Below are 24,889 nucleotides of genomic sequence, written 5' to 3'. Positions count from 1 at the left end.
TTTGTGTGCAAATAATCATTAACTTTAGAATTTGATGCCAGCAACACGTGACAAAGAAGTTGGGAAAGGTGGCAATAAATACTGATAAAGTTGAGGAATGCTCATCAAACACTTATTTGGAACATCCCACAGGTGAACAGGCAAATTGGGAACAGGTGGGTGCCATGATTGGGTATAAAAGTAGATTCCATGAAATGCTCAGTCATTCACAAACAAGGATGGGGCGAGGGTCACCACTTTGTCAACAAATGCGTGAGCAAATTGTTGAACAGTTTAAGAAAAACCTTTCTCAACCAGCTATTGCAAGGAATTTAGGGATTTCACCATCTACGGTCCGTAATATCATCAAAGGGTTCAGAGAATCTGGAGAAATCACTGCACGTAAGCAGCTAAGCCCGTGACCTTCGATCCCTCAGGCTGTACTGCATCAACAAGCGACATCAGTGTGTAAAGGATATCACCACATGGGCTCAGGAACACTTCAGAAACCCACTGTCAGTAACTACAGTTGGCCGCTACATCTGTAAGTGCAAGTTAAAACTCTCCTATGCAAGGCAAAAACCGTTTATCAACAACACCCAGAAACACTGTCGGCTTCGCTGGGCCTGAGCTCATCTAAGATGGACTGATACAAAGTGGAATAGTGTTCTGTGGTCTGACGAGTCCACATTTCAAATAGTTTTTGGAAACTGTGGACGTCGTGTCCCCCGGACCAAAGAGGAAAATGGTAAATGGTAAATGGGTCGTACTTGTATAGCGCTTTTTCTGCCTTTTTTTTTTTAAAGGAACTCAAAGCGCTTTGACACTATTTTCCACATTCACACACTGATGGCGGGAGCTGCCATGCACGGCGCTAACCAGGCCCATCAGGAGCAAGGGTGAAGTGTCTTGCTCAAGGACACAACGGTCATGACTAGGATGGTAGAAGGTGGGGATTGAACCAGTAACCCTCAGATTGCTGGCACGGCCACTCTCCCAACTTTGCCACGCCGTCCCCAGAAAAGAAACACTCGGATTGTTATAGGCAAAAAGTTGAAAAGCCAGCATCTGTGATGGTATGGGGGTGTATTAGTGCCCAAGACATGGGTAACTTACACATCTGTGAAGGCGCCATTAATGCTGAAAGGTACATACAGGTTTTGGAGCAACATATGTTGCCATCCAAGAAACGTTACCATGGACGCCCCTGCTTATTTCAGCAAGACAATGCCAAGCCACGTGTTACATCATGCGGGTACTAGACTGGCCTGCCTGTAGTCCAGACCTGTCTCCCATTAAAATGTGTGGCGCATTATGAAGCCTAAAATACCACAACGGAGACCCTCGGACTGTTGAACAACTTAAGCTGTACATCAAGCAAGAATAGGAAAGAATTCCACCTGAGAAGCTTAAAAAATGTGTCTCCTCAGTTCCCAAACGTTTACTAAGTGTTGTTAAAAGGAAAGGCCATGTAACACAGTGGTGAACATGCCCTTTCCCAACTACTTTGGCACGTGTTGCAGCCATGAAATTCTAAGTTAATTATTTGCAAAAAAAAAAATAAAGTTTATGAGTTTGAACATCAAATATCTTGTCTTTGAAGTGCATTCAATTGAATATGGGTTGAAAAGGATTAGCAAATCATTGTATTGCGTTTATATTTACATCTAACACAATTTCCCAACTCATATGGAAACGGGGTTTGTACTATGAAGCCACGTTGATGTAACACGTGGCTTGGCATTGTTTTGCTGAAATAAGCAGGGGCGTCCATGGTAACGTTGTTTGGATGGCAACATATGTTGCTCCAAAACCTGTATGTACCTTTCAGCATTAATGGTGCCTTCATAGATGTGTAAGTTACCCATGTCTTGGGCACTAATACACCCCCATACCATCACAGATGCTGGCTTTTCAACTTTGCGCCTATAACAATCCGGATGGTTCTTTTCCTCTTTGGGACACGACGTCCACAGTTTCCAAAAACAATTTGAAATGTAGACTCGTCAGACCACAGAACACTTTTCCACTTTGTATCAGTCCATCTTAGATGAGCTAAGGCCCAGCGAAGCCGACGGTGTTTGTGGGTGTTGTTGAGAAATGGTTTTCGCCTTGCATAGGAGAGTTTTAACTTGCACTTACAGATGTAGCAACCAACTGTAGTTACTGACAGTGGCTTTCTGAAGTGTTCCTGAGCCCATGTGGTGATATCCTTTACACACTGATGTCGCTTGTTGATGCAGTACAACCTGAGGGATCGAAGGTCACGGGCTTAGCTGCTTACGTGCAGTGATTTCTCCAGATTCTCTGAACCTTTTGATGATATTACGGACCGTAGACGGTGAAATCCCTAAATTCCTTGCAATAGCTGGTTGAGAAAGGTTTTTCTTAAACTGTTCAACAATTTGCTCACGCATTTGTTGACAAAATGGTGACCCTCGCCCCATCCTTGTTTGTGAATGACTGAGCATTTCATGGAATCTACTTTTATACCCAATCATGGCACCCACCTGTTCCCAATTAGCCTGTTCACCTGTGGGATGTTCCAAATAAGTGTTTGATGAGCATTCCTCAACTTTATCAGTATTTATTGCCACCTTTCCCAACTTCTTCGTCACGTGTTGCTGGCATCAAATTCTAAAGTTAATGATTATTTGCACAAAAAAAAATGTTTATCAGTTTGAACATCAAATATGTTGTCTTTGTAGCATATTCAACTGAATATGGGTTGAAAATGATTTGCAAATCATTGTATTCCGTTTATATTTACATCTAACACAATTTCCCAACTTATATGGAAACAGGGTTTGTATATATATATACACACATATAAATTATGGTGGAAAATAAGTATTTGGTCAATAACAAAAATTCAACTCAATACTTTGTAATATAACCTTTGTTGGCAATAACAGAGGACAAACGATTACTATAGGTCTTTACCAGGTTTGCACACACAGTAGCTGGTATTTTGGCCCATTCCTCCATGCAGATCTTCTCGAGAGCAGTGATGTTTTGGGGCTGTCGCCGAGCAACACAGACTTTCAACTCCCTCCACAGATTTTCTATGGGGTTGAGGTCTGGAGACTGGCTAGGCCACTCCAGGACTTTCAAATGCTTCTTACGGAGCCACTCCTTCGTTGCCCGGGCGGTGTGTTTGGGATCATTGTCATGCTGGAAGACCCAGCCACGTTTCATCTTCAAAGCTCTCACTGATGGAAGGAGGTTTTGGCTCAAAATCTCACGATACATGGCTCCATTCATTCTTTCCTTAACACGGATCAGTCGGCCTGTCCCCTTAGCAGAAAAACAGCCCCAAAGCATGATGTTTCCACCCCAATGCTTCACAGTAGGTATGGTGTTCTTGGGATGCAACTCAGTATTTTTCTTCCTCCAAACACGATGAGTTGAGTTTATACCAAAAAGTTCTATTTTGGTTTCATCTGACCACATGATATTCTCCCAATCCTCTGCTGTATCATCCATGTGCTCTCTGGCAAACTTCAGACGGGTCTGGACATGCACTGGCTTAAGCAGGGGGACACGTCTGGCACTGCAGGATTTGATTCCCTGTCGGCGTAGTGTGTTACTGATGGTAACCTTTGTTACTTTGGTCCCAGCTCTCTGCAGGTCATTCACCAGGTCCCCCCGTGTGGTTCTGGGATTTTTACTCACCGTTCTCATGATCATTTTGACCCCACGGGATGAGATCTTGCGTGGAGCCCCAGATCGAGGGAGATTATCAGTGGTCTTGTATGTCTTCCATTTTCTGATAATTGCTCCCACTGTTGATTTTCTCACACCAAGCTGCTTGCCTATTGCAGATTTACTCTTCACAGGCTGGTGCAGGTCTACAATTCTTTTCCTGGTGTCCTTCGACAGCTCTTTGGTCTTGGCCATAGTGGAGTTTGGAGTCTGACTGTTTGAGGCTGTGGACAGGTGTCTTTTATACATATAACAAGTTCAAAAAGGTGCCATTAATACAGGTAACGAGTGGAGGACAGAAGAGCTTCTTAAAGAAGAAGTTACAGGTCTGTGAGAGCCAGAGATCTTCCTTGTTTGAAGTGACCAAATACTTATTTTCCACCATAATTTACAAATAAATTCTTTAAAATTCCTACAATGTGAATTCCTGGATTTTTTTTCACATTCTGTCTCTCACAGTTGAAGTGTACCTATGATGAAAATTACAGACCTCTGTCATCATTTTAAGTGGGAGAACTTGCACAATCGGTGGCTGACTAAATACTTTTTTGCCCCACTGTATATGTGTGTGTATATATATGTGTACACACACACACACGCACACGCACACACACACACACACACACACCAAAGCAACATAAGGAGGTAACAACCCAAAAATCTTTTTCATCCAAAGAACCACAACATTACAGCAAGTTTACATGTCAACACAAGTCTTACTGGTGCGTTCTAAAACGTTAACCACCATGTTGCTACAAGAAAAAACAAAAAAAGGAAAATCATGTTACCTTGTGTATGCAAATATTTGTGGTATTGTTGAACACTCTGGGAGTTTCAGAGTGATAAACAAGCAGTGACTTGACATAGTTGCCGCTAGCGTTAGCACAAACTAGCAGTGTGAGGTGATCCTTCATCGATATGTCTCCCGGTAGTGCATTCTCCTTCGCTGTAATAAAGGTCTGCCGTGGCATCTTTTTTGGTCTCATCACAATTCAAGACATGCTAAGGAACCAATCCCCCTTTTGCTGATAAAATCCTCAAACTGAAAGTGCTGCAAGTCGACGGCTAACTAGCTAAAATGCTACCTAAAGTGGTTGTCTAGCAACCAGAAGCTACACAGCGAGACTGTGAGAGTTTGGACACATATAGAGTGTTTCCGATCACACAAAGTGATCTTTAAGACAGACTGACTCAGCTGTGACCGACGCAAGGTGCGACAATTGTGGAAATAAACACGTCGAAGGAACTGGCTGCAAGCGGCAAGCAAAATGAATAAATATGGGGAATAAGTATCAAAATCTCACGGTACGATATCACAGTACGATATTGTTGTGGTATATGTAAAAAATTAAAAAAAAGACTTAAAAATGTTGTATTGTGTAAAATGAAGTGTGAGGAATGTTTAGAATAAACACACGTACTGTAAGTGAACACAGTCTGTTATGTGTTGGAACGCTCCAGACCAACGTGACGTTTTCCTAACGCCGCCACAGAGGTTGTGTTTTGACCAGGGTTTGTTGGTCTCTTAGCAACATCACTCAAAAAGTTATGAATAGATTTTGAAAAAAAAGTCCTTATTTCCTCAGAACACACTTCACTTCCTGCTTCCTCTTTTGCTTCACGCCCTGACATGGCGGACCGGCTCTGCGCAGAGGATGCTGGGAAATGTAGTTTGTTTTCAGAGCCGCCAAAGTAAAAGACAGAAAAAAAAATGACACATCTAGTTTTGGTGTAATACCGTCATGGCATGTTTGAGAAGAGTTTGAAACCGTAATACCGCAGTATCTGCAAAACCGTCACAACCCTATGAATGAATGAATATTTGGCGCGACGTAAAGGTTGCTAAAGTGAAAAGGTGGCAAACAGGCCTTGGTAAAAAGGAGGTTCCACTGTGCTGGTGATAGAAGATCAGTATGGAGCCCAACATAATCAAGTGAAAGGTTACCAAGTAGAGAAGTTTTTCAACCTTTTTTGAGCCAAAACACATTTTTTGCACTGAAAAAATGCGGAGGCACACCACCAGCAGAAATCATTAAAAAATGAAACTCAGTTGACAGTAAAAATTGTTGAATACGACTTAAAACCATAACCAACCATGCATCAATATAGCTCTTGTCTCAAAGTAGGTGTACTGTCACCACCTGTCACATATACACTACGGATGTTCCGATCTGATATTTGGATCGGATCGGGCATGGGAAAATGCCGATCCAGATCCAGTTTTAAAAAAAAATCCGATCCGTGTTTTCCAACGTACCAATTTAAATAATACATTCCACTTTTCTGCTGCTCCCTAATTTCCGTTCCGCATTTTCCAGCACACCTTCAACACATCCACAGGAAGCGGATGCCGGTTCATGGTTCCGAAAGGCGAGCGGAAGTTACCGGTAAAAATGTCAGCTGTGTGGGATTATTTTACCCTACAAAACGAAAAAGATGAAGAGGTGGAGTGCAAAACATGCCACAATAAAGTCAAGCGTGGTGGTAAAGTTGTAAGACATTTTAATACAACAAATCTGATCAAGCATTTAGCGAAATACCACCGTAAAGAATATGAAGAATTTCTAAAGAAAACTGACGAAAAGAAAAAGAAAGGTCCTACCCAACAAACTCTGACAGAAACGTTCGCTAAGCGTGACATACTGCCACTGAACAGTGCTAAAGCCCAGGGGATAACTAGAGTCATTGCCGAGGAAATAATTCTAGATGATGAGCCGTTATCTCTCGTGAGTAAAGTGGGCTTTCGACGCACCATCCAACACCTTGAACCATGGTACAACATGCCCAGCCGTCATTACATCCTTGAGAAAACAATCCCCCAGATTCACAAAGATGTTAGAGATTACATGGCCAAACAAGTAAAGATTGCAAATGCTCTTAGTTTCACAACCGATATATGGAGCTGTGATCACCGTCCTTTATCATTATTAAGCTTAACTGCACACTGGCTTGGGTCGGACTTTAACCCAAAGAGAGCTGTTTTACATGCGCGTGAGTTTAAAGGCTCACACAGCGAATGCCATCACAGACGCAATTGAACATATGCTACGCGCTTGGAACATTGACAAAAAGAAGGTCCATGTAATTTTAAGAGATAACGCGGCCCAATATGAAAAAGGCAATGGATCAGCTTGGCGTGCCCAGCCTGGGATGTTTTGCGCACACCTTACAGCTCGTTGTCCAACACGGTCTATTAACACGGTCTATTGGCACAGCCAGCTGTAAGCGATGTCATCGCCAACAAGAGAAAAATAGTGACCCCCTTCAAGCACTCGCCCATGGCCTACTCAAAACTCGAGGATATTGAGGAAGAGTTGAATGTTGAACCGAAGCGTTTGCAACAGGACGTCAAGACCAGATGGAGCAGTACGAAGATGATGATCGACAGCCTAGTGCATTGTAAGCGGGCACTGCAGGCCTATGCATCAGATAGCGACAGCAATCTGCCAGCCACATTAACAGGCAACAAATGGTTGTTGCTAGAGAAAACTGCAACAATTCTTAAACCCTTCCAAGAGCTGACAGCCGAGGTTAGTGCAGCCTCCGCCACAGCAGCCGATGTTATCCCATCTGTCCGCGTTTTGACACGCTTTACAGACATTGAGAGCGAAGAACACCGAGGGATTCAAACCATGAAGGCCACCTTACTCCATGCGGTGCACACACGTTTTGACCATGTGGAAACTGAACCCCTCTATGCCGTGGCAGCAATGCTTGATCCACGCTACAAAGGCAAGTAAGTGCTTTATAATTATTTGAGCATGTTATAAGCTTCAGTACTATATTGAAACTATTTTACTCTACAGCTGGCATTTATTTCTTTGTCAGTATTTCAGTAGCCTAATGTTTCATAGATATAAGGTGATGGGAATGTATTATTATTGTTATTATTATTATAATATTATTATTTATTATTATTGTTATTATACTTATTTCCTTCAGTTATATGATGGGTGAGGAAATGAATGTCACTGTTGATCATTTGTGATCTATTTTGTGTGTTACTTGTTGTCATTGAACATTAATATGTGGAGACTGGCTGAAACAATATAAAATAATTGATATATCTTTATTACATTTTATCCAAATGTTAAGGTTCTTCACTAATGCTACCAACCTGGATCAGGCAAAGGAGGCACTAAAGGTAGAGGTGATGAAAATGGAATAAGAACTGAAGACCATGCCCTCTGGAGAAGGTGTGGCTGAGGCTGAGACAGCAAGGCAAACACCAGGAAAGGAGGCTGGAAGCTCAACCAGCAGCCTCGGCAGCTACTTTGACGAGATACTGGAGGAGAGCTGCACAGCAGGTCCATCTGAGCAGCAGATCACCCCAGGGGCACTGTTTCAGTTGGAGAGCTACCTCAGTGAGCCTCCAGCTGGGCGTAAGAGCAAACCTTTTCACTACTGGAGAGACAATCAGTCTCAACTACCCGCCCTGGCAGCAACAGCAGCCAAGTTCCTCAGTGCTCCTTGCACCAGTGTTGAGAGCTTTTTAGCACAGCCTCACTCATCATTGATGAACACAGGAGCAGGCTGACACCTGAGCATCTTGAAGTGCTCGTCTTTGTTAGAAAGAATCTCCCCATAATGCTCGGACTGCAGTCAGGGGGGGGAAAACAATTGAAGGGAGTGTGTAGATAGTTCTTTTTTTTTTTTTTTTTTAAGTTTACACTTGTTCAAGAGCAAGTATTGATGCTGAGTTATAGACATTTTATCCCACTCAGGTTGTTTGTGTGTTTTGCTTTTTTAAAAATAATGTTTACTGCATTATTTTCACTTTATACTGTTCACTTTTGTACTGTTCAATGATGCCATTCCTGTTTGTCATGTATAATTTTGTCTATTTTGTGTTTATCCTTGAATAAACAGGTCAGTTTCTTGTTACCAACCTAATTCAGCTGGCTAGTTATCAAGAGTACAAAAACCCTTTTCAACATGAATCTGACAACTAAGTAGGCTAAAAAACTTTAAACTTTAATACATGCTCGGATAGGCCAGTATCGGCCAATATCGGTATCGGATCGGAAGTGCAAAAACAACATCGGTATCGGATCGGAAGTGCGAAAACCTGGATCGGGACATCCCTACATCACACCCTGACTTTTTTGGAGTTTCTTGCTGTTTTCCTGTGTGTAGTGTTTTAGTTCTTGTCTTGCGCTCCTATTTTGGTGGCTTTTTTTCTTTTTTTTTTGGTATTTTCCTTTGAGCGATATTTCCCGCATCTACTTTGTTTGAGCAATCAAGAATATTTAAGTAGATTTTATCCTTCTTTGTGGGGACATTGTTGATTGTCATGTCATGTTCGGATGTACATTGTGGTCGCTGTCTTTGCTCCACAGTAAGTCTTTGCTGTCGTCCAGCATTCTGTTTTTGTTTACTTTGTAGCCAGTTCAGTTTTAGTTTTGTTTTGCATAGCCTTCCCTAAGCTTCAATGCCTTTTCTTAGGGGCACTCACCTTTTGTTTATTTTTGGTTTAAGCATTAGATACTTTTTGACCTGCACGTTGCCTCCTGCTGTTCCCGACATTTACAAAGCAATTAGCCCCCTACTGATATGGAAGGGTATTATACGGTTACTCTGCCGAGCTCTAGCACTTCATCCATGGTGGCCATGGATGAAGCGCTGGCTGTCCAGAGTCGGGACCCGGGTTGGACCGCTCGCCTGTGTATCGGTTGGGAACATCTCTGCGCTGCTGACCCGCCTCCGCTCGGGATGGTTTCCTGCTGGCCCCACTATGGACTGGACTCTTACTATTATGTTGGATCCACTATGGCCTGGACTCTCACAATATTATGTCAGACCCACTCGACATCCATTGCTTTCGGTCTCCCCAAGAGGGGGGGAGTTACCCACATATGCGGTCCTCTCCAAGGTTTCTCATAGTCATTCACATCGACGTCCCACTGGGGTGAGTTTTTCCTTGCCCTTATGTGGGCTCTGTACCAAGGATGTCGTTGTGGCTTGTGCAGCCATTTGAGACACTTGTGATTTAGGTCTATATAAATAAACATTGATTGATTGATTGATAGCACCGACCACTCAACAACAACACATAATTTGCAGACTATAATTATTGGTTTGCAAAAAATATCTTTCGCCCAAATAGGTGAAACTAGATAATCTCCCACAGCACATCAGGCTGTATCTCACGGTACACTAGTGTGCTGCGGCACAGTGGTTGAAAAACACTAGAGTAGAGACTCACTTTCCAGAGTAGAGAGTGTGGATGTCATCGGGCCGTGTGGCCGTAGGTCCCACTGCGTTCTCTGCCAGGCAGAAGACGGCGTGCAGGTTGTCCTTGAAGCCCTGAGGCGGGAGAGCAAGGGTTCACCTTCAAACACTTGCTTGGCGCCAGGAGCTCACCTGTTTGATGGTGGCTTGAAAAGCTCCCAATATGGCGGCCGCCCCGCCGCAGTCCCTCTTCATGCCTGGCATTGTGGTCTGGAGCAGAAACGATGGCTGGATGAGAACACATTTGTGCTTCTAGGCGTGTGCCAGGAGAAGAAACCCACCTTCCCCTTGATGCTGAGTCCTCCAGTGTCGTACACGATACCTTTGCCCACCCATGCGATGGTTTGGGTGGCGCCCTCTGGTGTGTGGCTCAAGATGGCTAATGCAGGAGGATGCTCAGCCGCCTTGCCAACCCCGTAAATACCTAAATTGCACAGACACAAATATTACACTTAGGACCTGATCTACGAAGATCCAAATACCAGGCGCTAAACAGCCGATATCGACCGATATATATATATGTATATATAACAACTACAACAGAAATACATCAGCATATGCAACATATACACATGATACCAGTATTCAATATTTAAAAAAAAATGTGATAAGTAGAGTAGGTTAGTAGGAATAACCAGTGATCCTTTCTGCTAAGCTGTTACTCACATGCCCCACGTCCTCAAAATTATACACACAATACCCCACACTAACAATGTGAAAAGGTTTTTAAAAACATTTTTACACATTCATTAAAATTAATATTATATTAGTATTATAATATTACTATAACGTACTATACTTTATAAGTATTATAAAAGTACTATATTTCAGTCTGTTCTTTGGCTGTATTTTTCAGCTTTTTGTGTGTTCACTTGTTTGTGGTGTAGAGCCCTTTGTTTTTCAACTGTGGTTGTTTTTAAGGAGCTTTATAAATAAAGTTGGTATGGTAAACAATCACACGTACATAAGTATTCAGAGCCTTTGTTCACTACTTAGTTGATACACCTTTGGCAGCAATTCCAGCCTCAAGTCTTTTTGAATACGATGCCACAAACTTGGCACACCTATCTTTGGGCACTTTCAACCATTCCTTTTTGCAGCAACTCTCCAGCTCCATTAGGTTGGATGGCAAGCGTTGCTTTTCATTCAGGATGTCTCTGTACATTGCTGCATTCATCTTTCCCTCTATCCTGACTAGTCTCCCAGTTTCTGCCGCTGAAAAGCACCCCCACAGCATGATGCTGCCACCACCATGCTTCACTGTAGGGATGGTATTGGCCAGGTGATGAGCGGTGCCTGGTTTCCTCCCAATATTCACGCCAAAGACCATCAGACCAGAGATTTTAGTTTCTCGTGGTCTGAGAGTCTTTCAGGTGCAAACGTTTGACTAAGAAATGGCTTCCGTCTGGTCGCTCTACCATACAGGCCTGATTGGTGAAATGCTGCAAAGACGGTTGTCCTGTCATTATTAGACTAGACTTAGACTTAGACTTCCTTTTTATTGTCATTCAAATTTGAACTTTACAGCACAGATAAGAACAACATTTCGTTACATAAGCTCATGGTAGTGCAGGATAAAAACGCAATAAGGTCCATATGGGGTATTGTGTGTAGAATTTTGAGGACAAAAATGAATTTATGCCATTTTTGAATAATTTCCGGATGCATTGTACCTCCAAAGCCTTTTTCTTTCAGTTCCTCTCCCTGAATGATGACGGGTGCTATTCCGAGTTGACTACCCACTGCTTTGATTTCCTGAAACACAATTTGAGAGTTCATTGTTGTCATACACGGCAACACAGACCTCATTGTGCGGATTTATTGTCAAACGCTCACATTTAGGAAGTGGTCCGTGTTCATCTCGTTACACGGCGTGTCTACGATGCGAGCGGCCAGTCGCACTCCGTCTGCAGCGTTGGAGAGACACTGAAGACAGGAATAGATTCACTCCCTGTCCTGGTTCATATCAATGATGTATTTGTGCTAATGAAAGCTACGTACAACACAATGGCTAACGCACACCAACTAAATACAAGCAAAGACTAATATTGCTACCAATAAATCATTTGGGTTTTGCCCTCAAAACGACAAAAATGTAAATATTGATCTAATCACTATTACTTTCATGTACTAATGCTCCTAAATATCCGTACTAGGGGCGGCATGGCGTAGTGGGTAGAACGGCCGTGCCAGAAACCTGAGGGTTGCAGGTTCGTCCCCCGTCTCTTACCATCCAAGTCTGCTGCTGTTGTGTCCTTGGGCAGGACACGTCACCCTTGCCCCCAGTGCCGCTCACACTGGTGAATGAATGATGAATGATATGTGGTGGTCGGAGGGGCCATACGCTTCCGTCAGTCTACCCCAGGGCAGCTGTGGCTACAAAAGTAGCTTACCACCACCAGGTGTGAATGAATGATGGCTTCTCACTTCTCTGTGAAGCGCTTTTGAGTGTCTCGAAAAGCGCTATATAAATCTAATCCATTATTATTATTATTACTAGGGCTGGGACGGTATATGGAAAAGATTGACTTTATCCTCAAGAGATGCTTGGTACTGACTAGAGGTGGGGGATTTTTAGATTCAGACATGGACGACTGTAAACCTGATTCGTAGACGTCAATAATCAATGTATTTATTATAAATAATGCAGACTAGGGCTGGGCGATATGGCCTTTTATTAGTATTTCGATATTTTTAGGCCATGTCACGATACACGATATATATCTCGATATTTTGCCTTAGCCTTGAATGAACACTTGATGCATATAATCATAACAGTATGATGATTCTATGTGTCTACATTAAAACATTCTTGTTTATACTGCATTAATATATGCTCATTTTAAACTTTCATGCAGAGAGGGAAATCACAACTAAGTCAATTTACCAAAATTGTATTTATTAAACAGTTATTAAGCAGTGGCACAAACATTCATGTCATTTCCAAAACAAAGTGCAATATTGTCAGAGACATTTTAAAACAAGCTATTAGTGCACTTTTGTGCATGATGTCACTAAGATGACATATCAAAACAACACTAAAGTGCACTTTTTGTACAGAACGCCACTACAATAGTTTAAAACACATAAAGTGCACTTTTGTGCATGATGTCACACAAGATATTTCAATAACTGTCAAATAAAAATGAGCTGCATAATAGGAAATCAAATAGTGTATGTCCTTCGCTATGTGGTAGGTTCCTGCGGACGTTATCTCCTTCTGTTGTTGACTATTTTTTTCATACGGTGTTGATCTGTAAATGGTTGCCTCTGCATTTTGTTGGTGTGGCACTGAACAGAGATGTTGACATGCAGAGTTTCAAGCACTCTTCATTTTCTAGCGGGTGACTTTTGAAATGATGCTACAAATTAGCAGTAATGCTACTTTTCGTAGCAACGCTTTTGCCGCATACTTGACATACGACGGTTGTCTGTTCAACATCTTCCCGCTTGAAGCCAAACCACCGCCAGACGACGGACCCTGTGCTGTTTTTCTTGGGAATTAATTATTCTTCCTCCATTTGTTACCAGATTCGCAACTTCTTTCTCTCGTTTTACCACTCGCACCACTCCACTAGCATCACAGCTAACTTTACCCATGCCGCTACCTCTCTGCTCGGCGAGAGCCTGTGACGTTGCACGCGCGACAGTATGTGATGTATGTAAGAAGGTGCGCTTGTTTTATGTCTCTGTGAGAAGGAGAGGCAAAAAAGAGTGAGAAACGCCTGTAGTGCAATGCCCGCAGCTAAAAGCAACTGTGTGAGAACGTATACTCGACTAACACGATATAGTCATTTTCAAACCCTCGATATATCGAGTATATTCCATATATCGTCCAGCCCTAATGCAGACAGTTCTAAAACTTAGCTGACTGCAGCGAGCCACCTCACTGAGAGATCCCACCAGCTCCTTAATTTTAGGGCACTTATCTGGTCTGATCTGATAGAAATTTCTTCTGACAAATGGACTGCTTTTAAAACTTGCAAGTCATAAATTTACAAAACCCAAAACCAGTGAAGTTGGCACATTGTGTAAATGGTAAATAAAAACAGAATACAATGATTTGCGAATCCTTTTCAACTTATATTCAATTTAATAGACTGCAAAGACATAAGACTTAATGTTTGAACTGGTAAACTGTTATGTTTTGCAAATAATCATTAACTTAGAATTTAATGGCAGCATTTTTACCACTGTGTTACATGGCCTTTCCTTTTAACAACACTCAGTAAACGTTTGGGAACTGAGGAGACACATTTCTGAAGCTTTTCAGGTGGAATTCTTTCCCATTCTTGCTTGATGTACAGCTTAAGTTGTTCAACAGTCCAGGGGTCTCCGTTGTGGTATTTTAGGCTTCAAATTGCGCCACACATTTTCAATGGGAGACAGGTCTGGACTACAGGCACGCCAGTCTAGTACCCGCACTCTTTTACTATGAAGCCACGCTGTTGTAACACGTGGCTTGGCATTGTCTTGCTGAAATAAGCAGGGGCGTCCGTGATAACGTTGCTTGGATGGCAACATATATTGTTTCAAAACCTGTATGTACCTTTCAGCATTAATGGTGCCTTCACAGATGTGTAAGTTACCCATGCCTTGGGTACTAATACACCCCCATACCATCACAGATGCTGGCTTTTGAACTTTAAGCCTATAACAGTCCATATGGTTCTTTTCCTCTTTGGTCCACAGTTTCAAAAAACAATTTAAAATGTGGACTCGTCAGACCACAGAACACTTTTCCACTTTGCATCAGTCCATCTTAGATGAGCTTGGGTCAAGCAAAGTGTTTCTGGGTGTTGTTGATAAATGGCTTTGCATAATAAAGTTTTAACTTGCACTTACAGATGTAGCAACCAACTGTAGTTACTGACAGTGGTTTTCTGAAGTGTTCCCGAGCCCATGTGGTGATATCCTTTACACGCTGATGTCGCTTTTTGATGCAGTACCGCCTGAAAGATCGAAGGTTACGGGCATTCAATGTGGGTTTCGGCCTTGACGCTTACGTGCAGAGATTTCTCCAGATTCTCTGAACCTTAGCTGGTGAAATCCCTAAATTCCTTGCAACAGCTGGTTGAGAAATGTTGTTCTTAAACTGTTGGACAATTTGCTCACGCATTTGTTGACAAAGTGGTGACCCTCGCCCCATCCTTGTTTGTGAATGACGGAGCATTTCACGGAAGCTGCTTTTATACCCAATCATGGCACCCACCTGTTCCCAATTAGCCTGTTCACCTGTGGGATGTTCCAAATAAGTGTTTGATGAGCATTCCTCAACTTTCTCAGTCTTTCTTGCCAGTGGTGCCAGCTTTTTTGAAACATGTTGCAGGCATCAAATTCCAAAGGAGCTAATATTTACAAAAAATAACAAAGTTTACCAGTTTGAACGTTAAGTATCTTGTCTTTGCAGTCTATTCAATTGAGTATAAGTTGAAAATAACTTGCAATTCATTGTATTCTGTTTTTATTCACCATTTACACAACGTGCCAACTTCACTGGTTTTGTAGATTTGGTGAGACAAAGAAATGCAAAACTACATCTCTATATACATATACATATATATATATATATATATATATATATATATATATATATATGTTTATATGTATATATATATGTATTAGGGCTGGGCAATATATCAATATACGCGATATATCGCGGGTTTGTCTCTGTGCGATATAGAAAATGACTATATCGTGATATTCGAGTATACGTTCTCACGCAGTTGCTTTTAGCTGCGGACATTACACTACAGGCTCTTCCCACTCTTTCTTGTCTGTCCTTCTCACAGACAGCGAGCGCACCTTCTTACATACGTCACATACTGTCACGTCATACGTCACATACGTATACGCCCTCTCCCAGCAGAGAGGTAGCAGCATGGCTAAAGTTAGCTGTGATGCGAGTGGTAATACGAGAGAAAGAAGGTGCGAATCTGGTAACAAATGAAGGAAGAATTAATTCTCAAGAAAAACAGCAGGGGGTCCATCGTCTGGCGGTAGTTTGGCTTCAAGTAGGAATATGTAGAACAGACAACCGTAATTTGTCAAGTGTGGGGAAAAGCATTGCTACAAAAAGTAGCATTACTGCTAATATGTAGCATCATTTGAAAAGTCACCTGCTGGAGAATGTAGAGTGCTTACTCCGCATGTCAACATCTCCGTTCGGTGCCACACGCCCACATCATCAAAATGCCGAGGCAAACATTTCCAGATCAACACTGAATAAAAAAAAAAGTAAACAACAAAAGAGATAACGTCCGCAGGAACCTACCACATAGCGAAGGACATACACTATTTGATTTCCTATTTTGCAGCTCATTTTTATTTGACAGTTATTGAAATATCTTGTGACATCATGTACAAAAGTGCACTTTATTTGTTTTAAACTATTGTAGTGGCGTACTGTACAAAAAGTTCACTTTAATTTAGTGTCGTTTTGATTTGTCATCTCAGTGACATCATGCACAAAAGTGCACTAATAGCTTGTTTTAAAATGTCTCTGACAATCTTGCACTTTCTGTTTTGAAATTACATGAATGTTTGTGGCACTGCTTAATAACTGTTTAATAAATACAGTTGGTCATTTGACTTAGTTGTGATTTCCCTCTCTGCATGAAAGTTTAAAATGAGCATATATTAATGCAGTATGAACAAGAATGTTTTAATGTAGACACATAGAAGCATCATACTGCTGTGATTATATGCATCAAGTGTTCGTTAAAGGCTAAGGCAAAATATCAAGATATATATCGTGTATCGCGGTATGGCCTAAAAATATCAAGATATTTAGATAGGATAGGATATAAGAGCTGCCACCTTACCGTGGTAGAGGAGTTTGCGTGTCCCAATGATCCTAGGAGCTATGTTGTCCGGGGGTTTCTATGCCCCTTGGTAGGGTCTCCCAAGGCAAACTGGTCCTAGGTGAGGGATCAGACAAAGAGCAGCTCGAAGACCTCGATGAAGAACAAAAACAAAGGACCCAGATTTCCCTCGCCCGGACGCGGGTCACCGGGGCCCCCCTCTGGAGCCAGGCCCGGAGGTGGGGCACGATGGCGAGCGCCTGGTGGCCGGGCCTGTCCCCATGGGGCCCGGCCGGGCACAGCCCGAAGAGGCAACGTGGGTCCCCCCTCCAATGGGCTCACCACCCATAGCAGGGGCCATAGAGGTCGGGTGCATTGTGAGCTGGGCGGCAGCCGACGGCAGGGCACTTGGCGGTCCGATCCTCGGCTACATAAGCTGGCTCTTGGGACGTGGAACGTCACTTCGCTGGGGGGGAAGGAGCCTGAGCTAGTGCGTGAGGTGGAGAAGTTCCGGCTAGAAATAGTCGGACTCACTTCGACGCACAGCAAGGGCTCTGGAACCACTTCTGTTGAGAGGGGCTGGACTCTCTTCCACTCTGGCGTTGCCGGCAGTGAGAGGCGACGAGCTGGGGTGGCAATTCTTGTTGCCCCTCGGCTCAAAGCCTGCACGTTGGAGTGCAACCCGGTGGACGAGAGGGTAGCTTCCCTCCGCCTTCGGGTGGGGGGACGGGTCCTGACTGTTGTTTGCGTTTATGCGCCAAACGGCAGCTCAGAGTACCCACCCTTTTTGGATTCACTCGAGGGAGTACTGGAGAGTGCTCCCCGGGTGATTCCCTCGTTCTACTGGGGGACTTCAACGCTCATGTGGCAGCGACAGTGAAACCTGGAGAGGTGTGATTGGGAAGAATGGCCGCCCAGATCTGAACCCGAGTGGTGTTCTGTTAATAGACTTTTGTGCTCGTCACAGATTGTCGAGAACAAACACCATGTTCAAACATATGTGCACTTGGCACCAGGACACCCTAGGCCGCAGTTCCATGATCGACTTTGTAGTTGTGTCATCGGATTTGCGGTCTCATGTTTTGGACACTCGGGTGAAGAGAGGGGCGGAGCTTTCTACCGATCACCACCTGGTGGTGAGTTGGCTGCGATGGTGGGGGAGGATGCCGGACAGACCTGGCAGGCCCAAACGTATTGTGAGGGTTTGCTGGGAACGCCTGGCAGAGTCTCCTGTCAGAGAGAGTTTCAATTCCCACCTCCGGAAGAACTTTGAACATGTCACGAGGGAGGTGCTGGACATTGAGTCTGAGTGGACGATGTTCCGTACCTCTGTTGTCGAGGCGGCCGATTGGAGCTGTGGCCGCAAGGTAGTTGGTGCCTGTCGTGGCGGTAATCCTAGAACCCGTTGGTGGACGCCGGCGGTGAGGGATGCCGTCAGGCTGAAGAAGGAGTCCTATCGGGTTCTTTTGGCTCATGGGACTCCTGAGGCAGCAGACAGGTACCGACAGGCCAAGCGGTGTGCGGCTTCAGCGGTCGCGGAGGCAAAAACTCGGACATGGGAGGAGTTCGGGGAGGCCATGGAAAAAGACTTCCGGCAGGCTTCGAAGCAATTCTGGACCACCATCCGCCGCCTCAGGAAGGGGAAGCAGTGCAGTGTCAACACCGTGTATGGTGGGGATGGTGCTCTGCTGACCTCGACTGCGGATGTTGTGGATCGGTGGAGGGAATACTTCGAAGACCTCCTCAATCCTACCAGCACGTCTTCCTATGAGGAAGCAGGGCCTGGGGAATCTGTGGTGGGCTCTCCTATTTCTGGGGCTGAGGTTGCCGAGGTAGTTAAAAAGCTCCTCGGTGGCAAGGCCCCGGGGGTGGATGAGATCCGCCCGGAGTTCCTTAAGGCTCTGGATGTTGTGGGGCTGTCTTGGTTGACAAGACTCTGCAACATCGCGTGGACATCGGGGGCGGTACCTCTGGATTGGCAGACCGGGGTGGTGGTTCCTCTCTTTAAGAAGGGGAACCGGAGGGTGTGTTCCAACTATCGTGGGATCACACTCCTCAGCCTTCCCGGTAAGGTCTATTCAGGTGTACTGGAGAGGAGGCTACGCTGGATAGTCGAACCTCGGATTCAGGAGGAACAGTGTGGTTTTCGTCCTGGTCGTGGAACTGTGGACCAGCTCTATACTCTCGGCAGGGTCCTTGAGGGTGCATGGGAGTTTGCCCAACCAGTCTACATGTGCTTTGTGGACTTGGAGAAGGCATTCGACCGTGTACCCCGGGAAGTCCTGTGGGGAGTGCTCAGAGAGTATGGGGTATCGGACTGTCTTATTGTGGCAGTTCGCTCCCTATATAATCAGTGCCAGAACTTGGTCCGCATTGCCGGCAGTAAGTCGGACACGTTTCCAGTGAGGGTTGGACTCCGCCAAGGCTGCCCTTTGTCACCGATTCTGTTCATAACCTTTATGGACAGAATTTCTAGGCGCAGTCAGGGCGTTGAGGGGATCTGGTTTGGTGGCTGCAGGATTAGGTCTCTGCTATTTGCAGATGATGTGGTCCTGATGGCTTCTTCTGGCCAAGATCTTCAGCTCTCGCTGGATCGGTTCGCAGCCGAGTGTGAAGCGACTGGGATGGGAATCAGCACCTCCAAGTCCGAGTCCATGGTTCTCTCCCGGAAAAGGGTGGAGTGCCATCTCCGGGTTGGGGAGGAGATCTTGCCCCAAGTGGAGGAGTTCAAGTACCTCGGAGTCTTGTTCACGAGTGGGGGAAGAGTGGATCGTGAGATCGACAGGCGGATCGGTGCGGCATCTTCAGTAATGCGGACGCTGTATCGATCCGTTGTGGTGAAGAAGGAGCTGAGCCGGAAGGCAAAGCTCTCGATTTACCGGTCGATCTACGTTCCCATCCTCACCTATGGTCATGAGCTTTGGGTCATGACCGAAAGGACAAGATCACGGGTACAAGCGGCCGAAATGAGTTTCCTCCGCCGGGTGGCAGGGCTCTCCCTTAGAGATAGGGTGAGAAGCTCTGTCATTCGGGGGGAGCTCAAAGTAAAGCCGCTGCTCCTCCACATCGAGAGGAGCCAGATGAGGTGGTTCGGGCATCTGGTCAGAATGCCACCCGAACGCCTCCCTAGGAAGGTGTTTCGGGCACGTCCGACCGGTAGGAGGCCACGGGGAAGACCCAGGACACGCTGGGAAGACTATCTCTCCCGGCTGGCCTGGGAACGCCTCGGGATCCCCCGGGAGGAGCTGGACGAAGTGGCTGGGGAGAGGGAAGTCTGGGCTTCCCTGCTTAAGCTGCTGCCCCCGCGACCCGACCTCGGATAAGCGGAAGAAGATGGATGGATGGATGGATTAAAAAAAGGCCATATCGCCCAGCCCTAATATATATATATATATATATATATATATATATATATATATATATATATATATATATATATATATATATATATACAGTGGGGCAAAAAAGTATTTAGTCAGCCACCAATTGTGCAAGTTCTCCCACTTAAAATTATGACAGAGGTCTGTAATTTTCATCATAGGTACACTTCAACTGTGAGAGACAGAATTTGAAAAAAAGGAATTCACATTGTAGGATTTTTAAAGAATTTATTTGTAAATTATGGTGGAAAATAAGTATTTGGTCAATAACAAAAATTCAACTCAATACTTTGTTATTGCCAACAAAGGTTATATTACAGAGGTCAAACGATTACTATAGGTCTTTACCAGGTTTGCACACACAGTAGCTGTATTTTGGCCCATTCCTCCATGCAGATCTTCTCGAGAGCAGTGATGTTTTGGGGCTGTCGCCGAGCAACACGGACTTTCAACTCCCTCCACAGATTTTCTATGGGGTTGAGGTCTGGAGACTGGCTAGGCTACTCCAGGACTTTCAAATGCTTCTTACGGAGCCACTCCTTTGTTGCCCGGGCGGTGTGTTTGGGATCATTGTCATGCTGGAAGACCCAGCTACGTTTCATCTTCAAAGCTCTCACTGATGGAAGGAGGTTTTGGCTCAAAATATCACGATACATGGCCCCATTCATTCTTTCCTTAACACGGATCAGTCGGCCTGTCCCCATAGCAGAAAAACAGCCCCAAAGCATGATGTTTCCACCCCCATGCTTCACAGTAGGTATGGTGTTCTTGGGATGCAACTCAGTATTCTTCTTCCTCCAAACACGACGAGTTGAGTTTATACCAAAAAGTTCTATTTTGGTTTCATCTGACCACATGACATTCTCCCAATCCTCTGCTGTATCATCCATGTGCTCTCTGGCAAACTTCAGAGGGGCCTGGACATGCACTGGCTTAAGCAGGGGGACACGTCTGGCACTGCAGGATTTGATTCCCTGTCGGCATAGTGTGTTACTGATGGTAACCTTTGTTATTTTGGTCCCAGCTCTCTGCAGGTCATTCACCAGGTCCCCCCGTGTGGTTCTGGGATTTTTGCTCACCGTTCTCATGATCATTTTGAACCCACGGGATGAGATCTTGCGTGGAGCCCCAGATCAAGGGAGATTATCAGTGGTCTTGTATGTCTTCCATTTTCTGATAATTGCTCCCACAGTTGCTTTTTTCACACCAAGCTGCTTGCCTATTGTAGATTCACTCTTCACAGTCTGGTAAAGGTCTACAATTCTTTTCCTAGTGTCCTTTGACAGCTCTTTGGTCTTGGCCATAGTGGAGTATTGGAGTCTGACTGTTTGAGGCTGTGGACAGGTGTCTTTTATACAGATAACAAGTTCAAACAGGTGCCATTAATACAGGTAACAAGTGGAGGACAGAAGAGCTTCTTAAAGAAGAAATTACAGGTCTGTGAGAGCCAGAGATCTTCCTTGTTTGAAGTGACCAAATACTTATTTTCCACCATGATTTACAAATAAATTCTTTAAAATTCCTACAATGTGAATCCCTGGATATTTTTTTCACATTCTTTCTCTCACAGTTGAAGTGTACCTATGACGAAAATTACAGACCTCTGTCATCATTTTAAGTGGGAGAACTTGTACAATCGGTGGCTGACTAAATACTTTTTTGCCCCACTGTATATATATATATATATCAGTGTTTCCCACACATTCATTTATTTGTGGCGGCCCGCCACGAAAGAATTACGTCCGCCACAAGTGGATTTTTCGGCTTTTGACTCGCTCGACTGCTCATAAAAGCAATGGGACTCTGTCTGTGAATGTACCTTGTAGTTACAACTCCGGTGCAGTAGGTGGCAGTAGCCTACTATGCATTGTAACTCCGCCAATAGCACTTAATTCACCTGGTGGGCCAGAAGAAGAAGAAGAAGACGACGACGACGAAGGATCAAAATACGAGGGTAATATAAGTTATAGGTAGATAGGTTATAGCTGCATCGCTCGCGGCTCGTCATATATTTAACGTTAATCCGCGATTTCACCGAGCGTTTCACTGACGGTGAGCAGCCTGACGCTGCTTCATTAACACCGCCGCTGTTTGACTCGGGGGCCGGGGCAGACGCACGTAGTAACAGTCACGTGTTTTCATACCGACGAGCTAACGTGTCCAGGTTATAACCCTGTTGTCAATAAACACACGTGGACTGAAGCTAAATTGTCCACTGTCCACTGCAGCATGTGAATGCAATGAAAAGAATAAAATCTGAGCCAACCAGCTGTTAAAATGTTGTCCAGGTTAATGTTTTGGCCATTAAAGGCCCTTCATTTCAAGATTTCAACTGTGATCGGGCTTTAAACAGGTGGCTGACCTGTTCAGATGAGTGTAACTGCTACTGGTCAAATAATGTGAAATAGCATTTAATTTTACATGTATGCAATGCCATTTAAATGTAATTATAGATAATAATAATAACAATAAATACTGTGTAGTGTTGTAAATAGTCAACGGGAAGGATTTTAGTAAGATATAAGCCATGAGCACTACACAGCCAGAAAAAAACCTAGGCAGGACAAGTAAAAATATTGGGGCAAGTAGATTTGAGAAGTCGGGCAAGTAGAAAAAAACCTTAACGTTGAACCCTGCATGTGTTGAGCTGCTGCCGCTTAAGGTTAGACGGCACTGTACATAGAGCGGTTCTGCTCGTTAGTAATAAATTCTAATGTTGGATGTTCTCTCCTTCACACAGATGAGTATAGAAAAATATTTTCAGCGGCCGAAAAGGGCTCGACTTGGAGAGGAGGTAGGCCTACAGTCCGGACCACAGGTGCGACCTGTTCAGCAGCAGCAGGAGGAGGAGGAGGAGGTTGACTGACTGTGGCAGGACACCTCTGCCTCTGTTTCACTTCATGTTGCTGGTAAATAATATGGTTGTAGTAGTAGGCTAAAGTTAAATTATTTAGTATTCACTAATTAAAGGGGCAGAGCTTTAAGAGACATTTTAGCTTTTATATTTTATAAGATATATTTTTTGTAAGAACCACAATTAATAAATATATTTCAGTGAATAACTAATTGTTCAAATCTGTATATAAATATGTACATAAAGTGTTGTAATTATATTCCAACTCCGCGTTCTTCTTGGTCATCGCCGCTGCCGCCGCCACCCCCCGCCCCTCGACCACACCACCCCAAATAGATGCCTGTCCTGTGGGAAACACTGATTATATATATATATATATATATATATATATATATATATATATATGTATGTATGTATGTATGTATGTATGTATATATATAGTTCCCAAACGTTTACTGAGTGTTGTTAAAAGGAAAGGCCATATAACACAGTGGTGAACATGCCCTTTCCCTTTGGCACGTGTTGCAGTCATGAAATTCTAAGTTAATTATTATTTGCAAAAAAAAAAAAAAAAGTTTATGAGTTTGAACATCAAATATCTTGTCTTTGTAGTGCATTTAATTGAATATGGGTTGAAAAGGATTGGCAAATCATTGTATTCCGTTTATATTTACACCTAACACAATTTCCCAACTCATATGGAAACGGGGTTTGTATATATACATATATATATATATATACATATATATATATATACATATATATATATATACATATATATATATATACATATATATATATATACATATATATATATATACATATATATATATATATACATATACATATACATATATATATATATATATATATATATATATATATATATATATATATATATATATATATATATATATATATATATACATATAAATTATACATGCATCAATAATTGTTTATTAATTGAATGGTGAGGTGCCCACTGTCTGCAACCTACTGACAGTAAATAAATGAATGGCCCAGGAAGTCCAGTCAGTGTAAAAAGAACAGCGTGGGTCAGTCAGTACCTCAAGCTCGGCTTCATCTAGAGGGTTGCTGTCCTGGCCGACAATCACAAACTCCACGACAACGTGCTTCTTCTCTGCCTTGCGGGAAGATGTGGAACGACGAGAGAAGATGGGGAACGCTCGGGAAATGGCGCAGGCTGACGCAAACACGTCTGAGCGTTCACACACCATCTAAACAAGAAAAAGTCAGTCGTGTTGTTTCACACACGCTCCTTCCACTGGACTAGTCATATTTGCGAGATAGTGGGGCGGGCACTGACCAGGATGCAGCGGTTGTTGCCTCCAGGCAGGCAGGAACGCACAAGGCGGGAGATGAAGTTGGCAGAAGATGGGCTGTTGTGCCGGCTGACCCGAGAAGGAAGCGCAGCCACCGCCGCATAGTTGAGGTACAGAGGGCAGTTGTCTGTGGGTTTGGGGCTCAAAGTGTTGAGTGCCGCCTGCCAGATCTGAAAGAACACACCGTTTGTGGATTACCAGCACATTGCTGATCACGTGATTAGGAATGTATATCGTTAAGAGCTTATCGGTACAATACACGCATTTCTCTGTACGATATGTAATGTGTGGAAATAAAGATGTAAAAACATTTATTTTAATTAGCATTCACAGTGGTATTCTGGGATTTTTTGATAATTTTGACCCCACGGGGTGAGCTCTTGCTTGGAGCCCCAGATGGAAGGAGATTATCAGTGGTCTTGTATGTCTTCCATTTACTAATAATTGCTCCCACAGTTCATTGTCTTGCTGAAATAAGCAGGGGTGTCCATGAAAAAGACGTTGCTTGAATGGCAACATATGTTGCTCCAAAACCTGTATGTACCTTTCAGCATTAATGGTGCCTTCACAGATGTGTAAGTTACCCATGCCTTG

The 24,889-nt window shown here is 43.7% G+C and overlaps 1 protein-coding gene across 1 annotated transcript in view; it reads right to left on the bottom strand.

Annotated features, from left to right (window-relative positions):
- Positions 1 to 24,889, bottom strand: part of npepl1 (aminopeptidase like 1) — a 34,705-nt gene that overhangs the window by 2,977 nt on the left and 6,839 nt on the right. The window contains exons 2-8 of the mRNA XM_061984776.2: positions 24,280 to 24,465; positions 24,020 to 24,190; positions 11,752 to 11,841; positions 11,589 to 11,670; positions 10,197 to 10,339; positions 10,048 to 10,125; positions 9,890 to 9,990 (exon numbers count right to left, since the gene is read on the bottom strand). Of these exons, the coding sequence (XP_061840760.1) occupies positions 9,890 to 9,990; positions 10,048 to 10,125; positions 10,197 to 10,339; positions 11,589 to 11,670; positions 11,752 to 11,841; positions 24,020 to 24,190; positions 24,280 to 24,465 (851 nt within the window). The remainder of the gene's footprint in view (positions 1 to 9,889; positions 9,991 to 10,047; positions 10,126 to 10,196; positions 10,340 to 11,588; positions 11,671 to 11,751; positions 11,842 to 24,019; positions 24,191 to 24,279; positions 24,466 to 24,889) is intronic.

This window comes from Nerophis lumbriciformis, linkage group LG23 (genome assembly GCF_033978685.3).
Source record: "Nerophis lumbriciformis linkage group LG23, RoL_Nlum_v2.1, whole genome shotgun sequence".
In the NCBI taxonomy this organism is placed as follows: domain Eukaryota; kingdom Metazoa; phylum Chordata; class Actinopteri; order Syngnathiformes; family Syngnathidae; genus Nerophis; species Nerophis lumbriciformis.
This window is presented reverse-complemented; position numbering and strand designations above follow the sequence as displayed.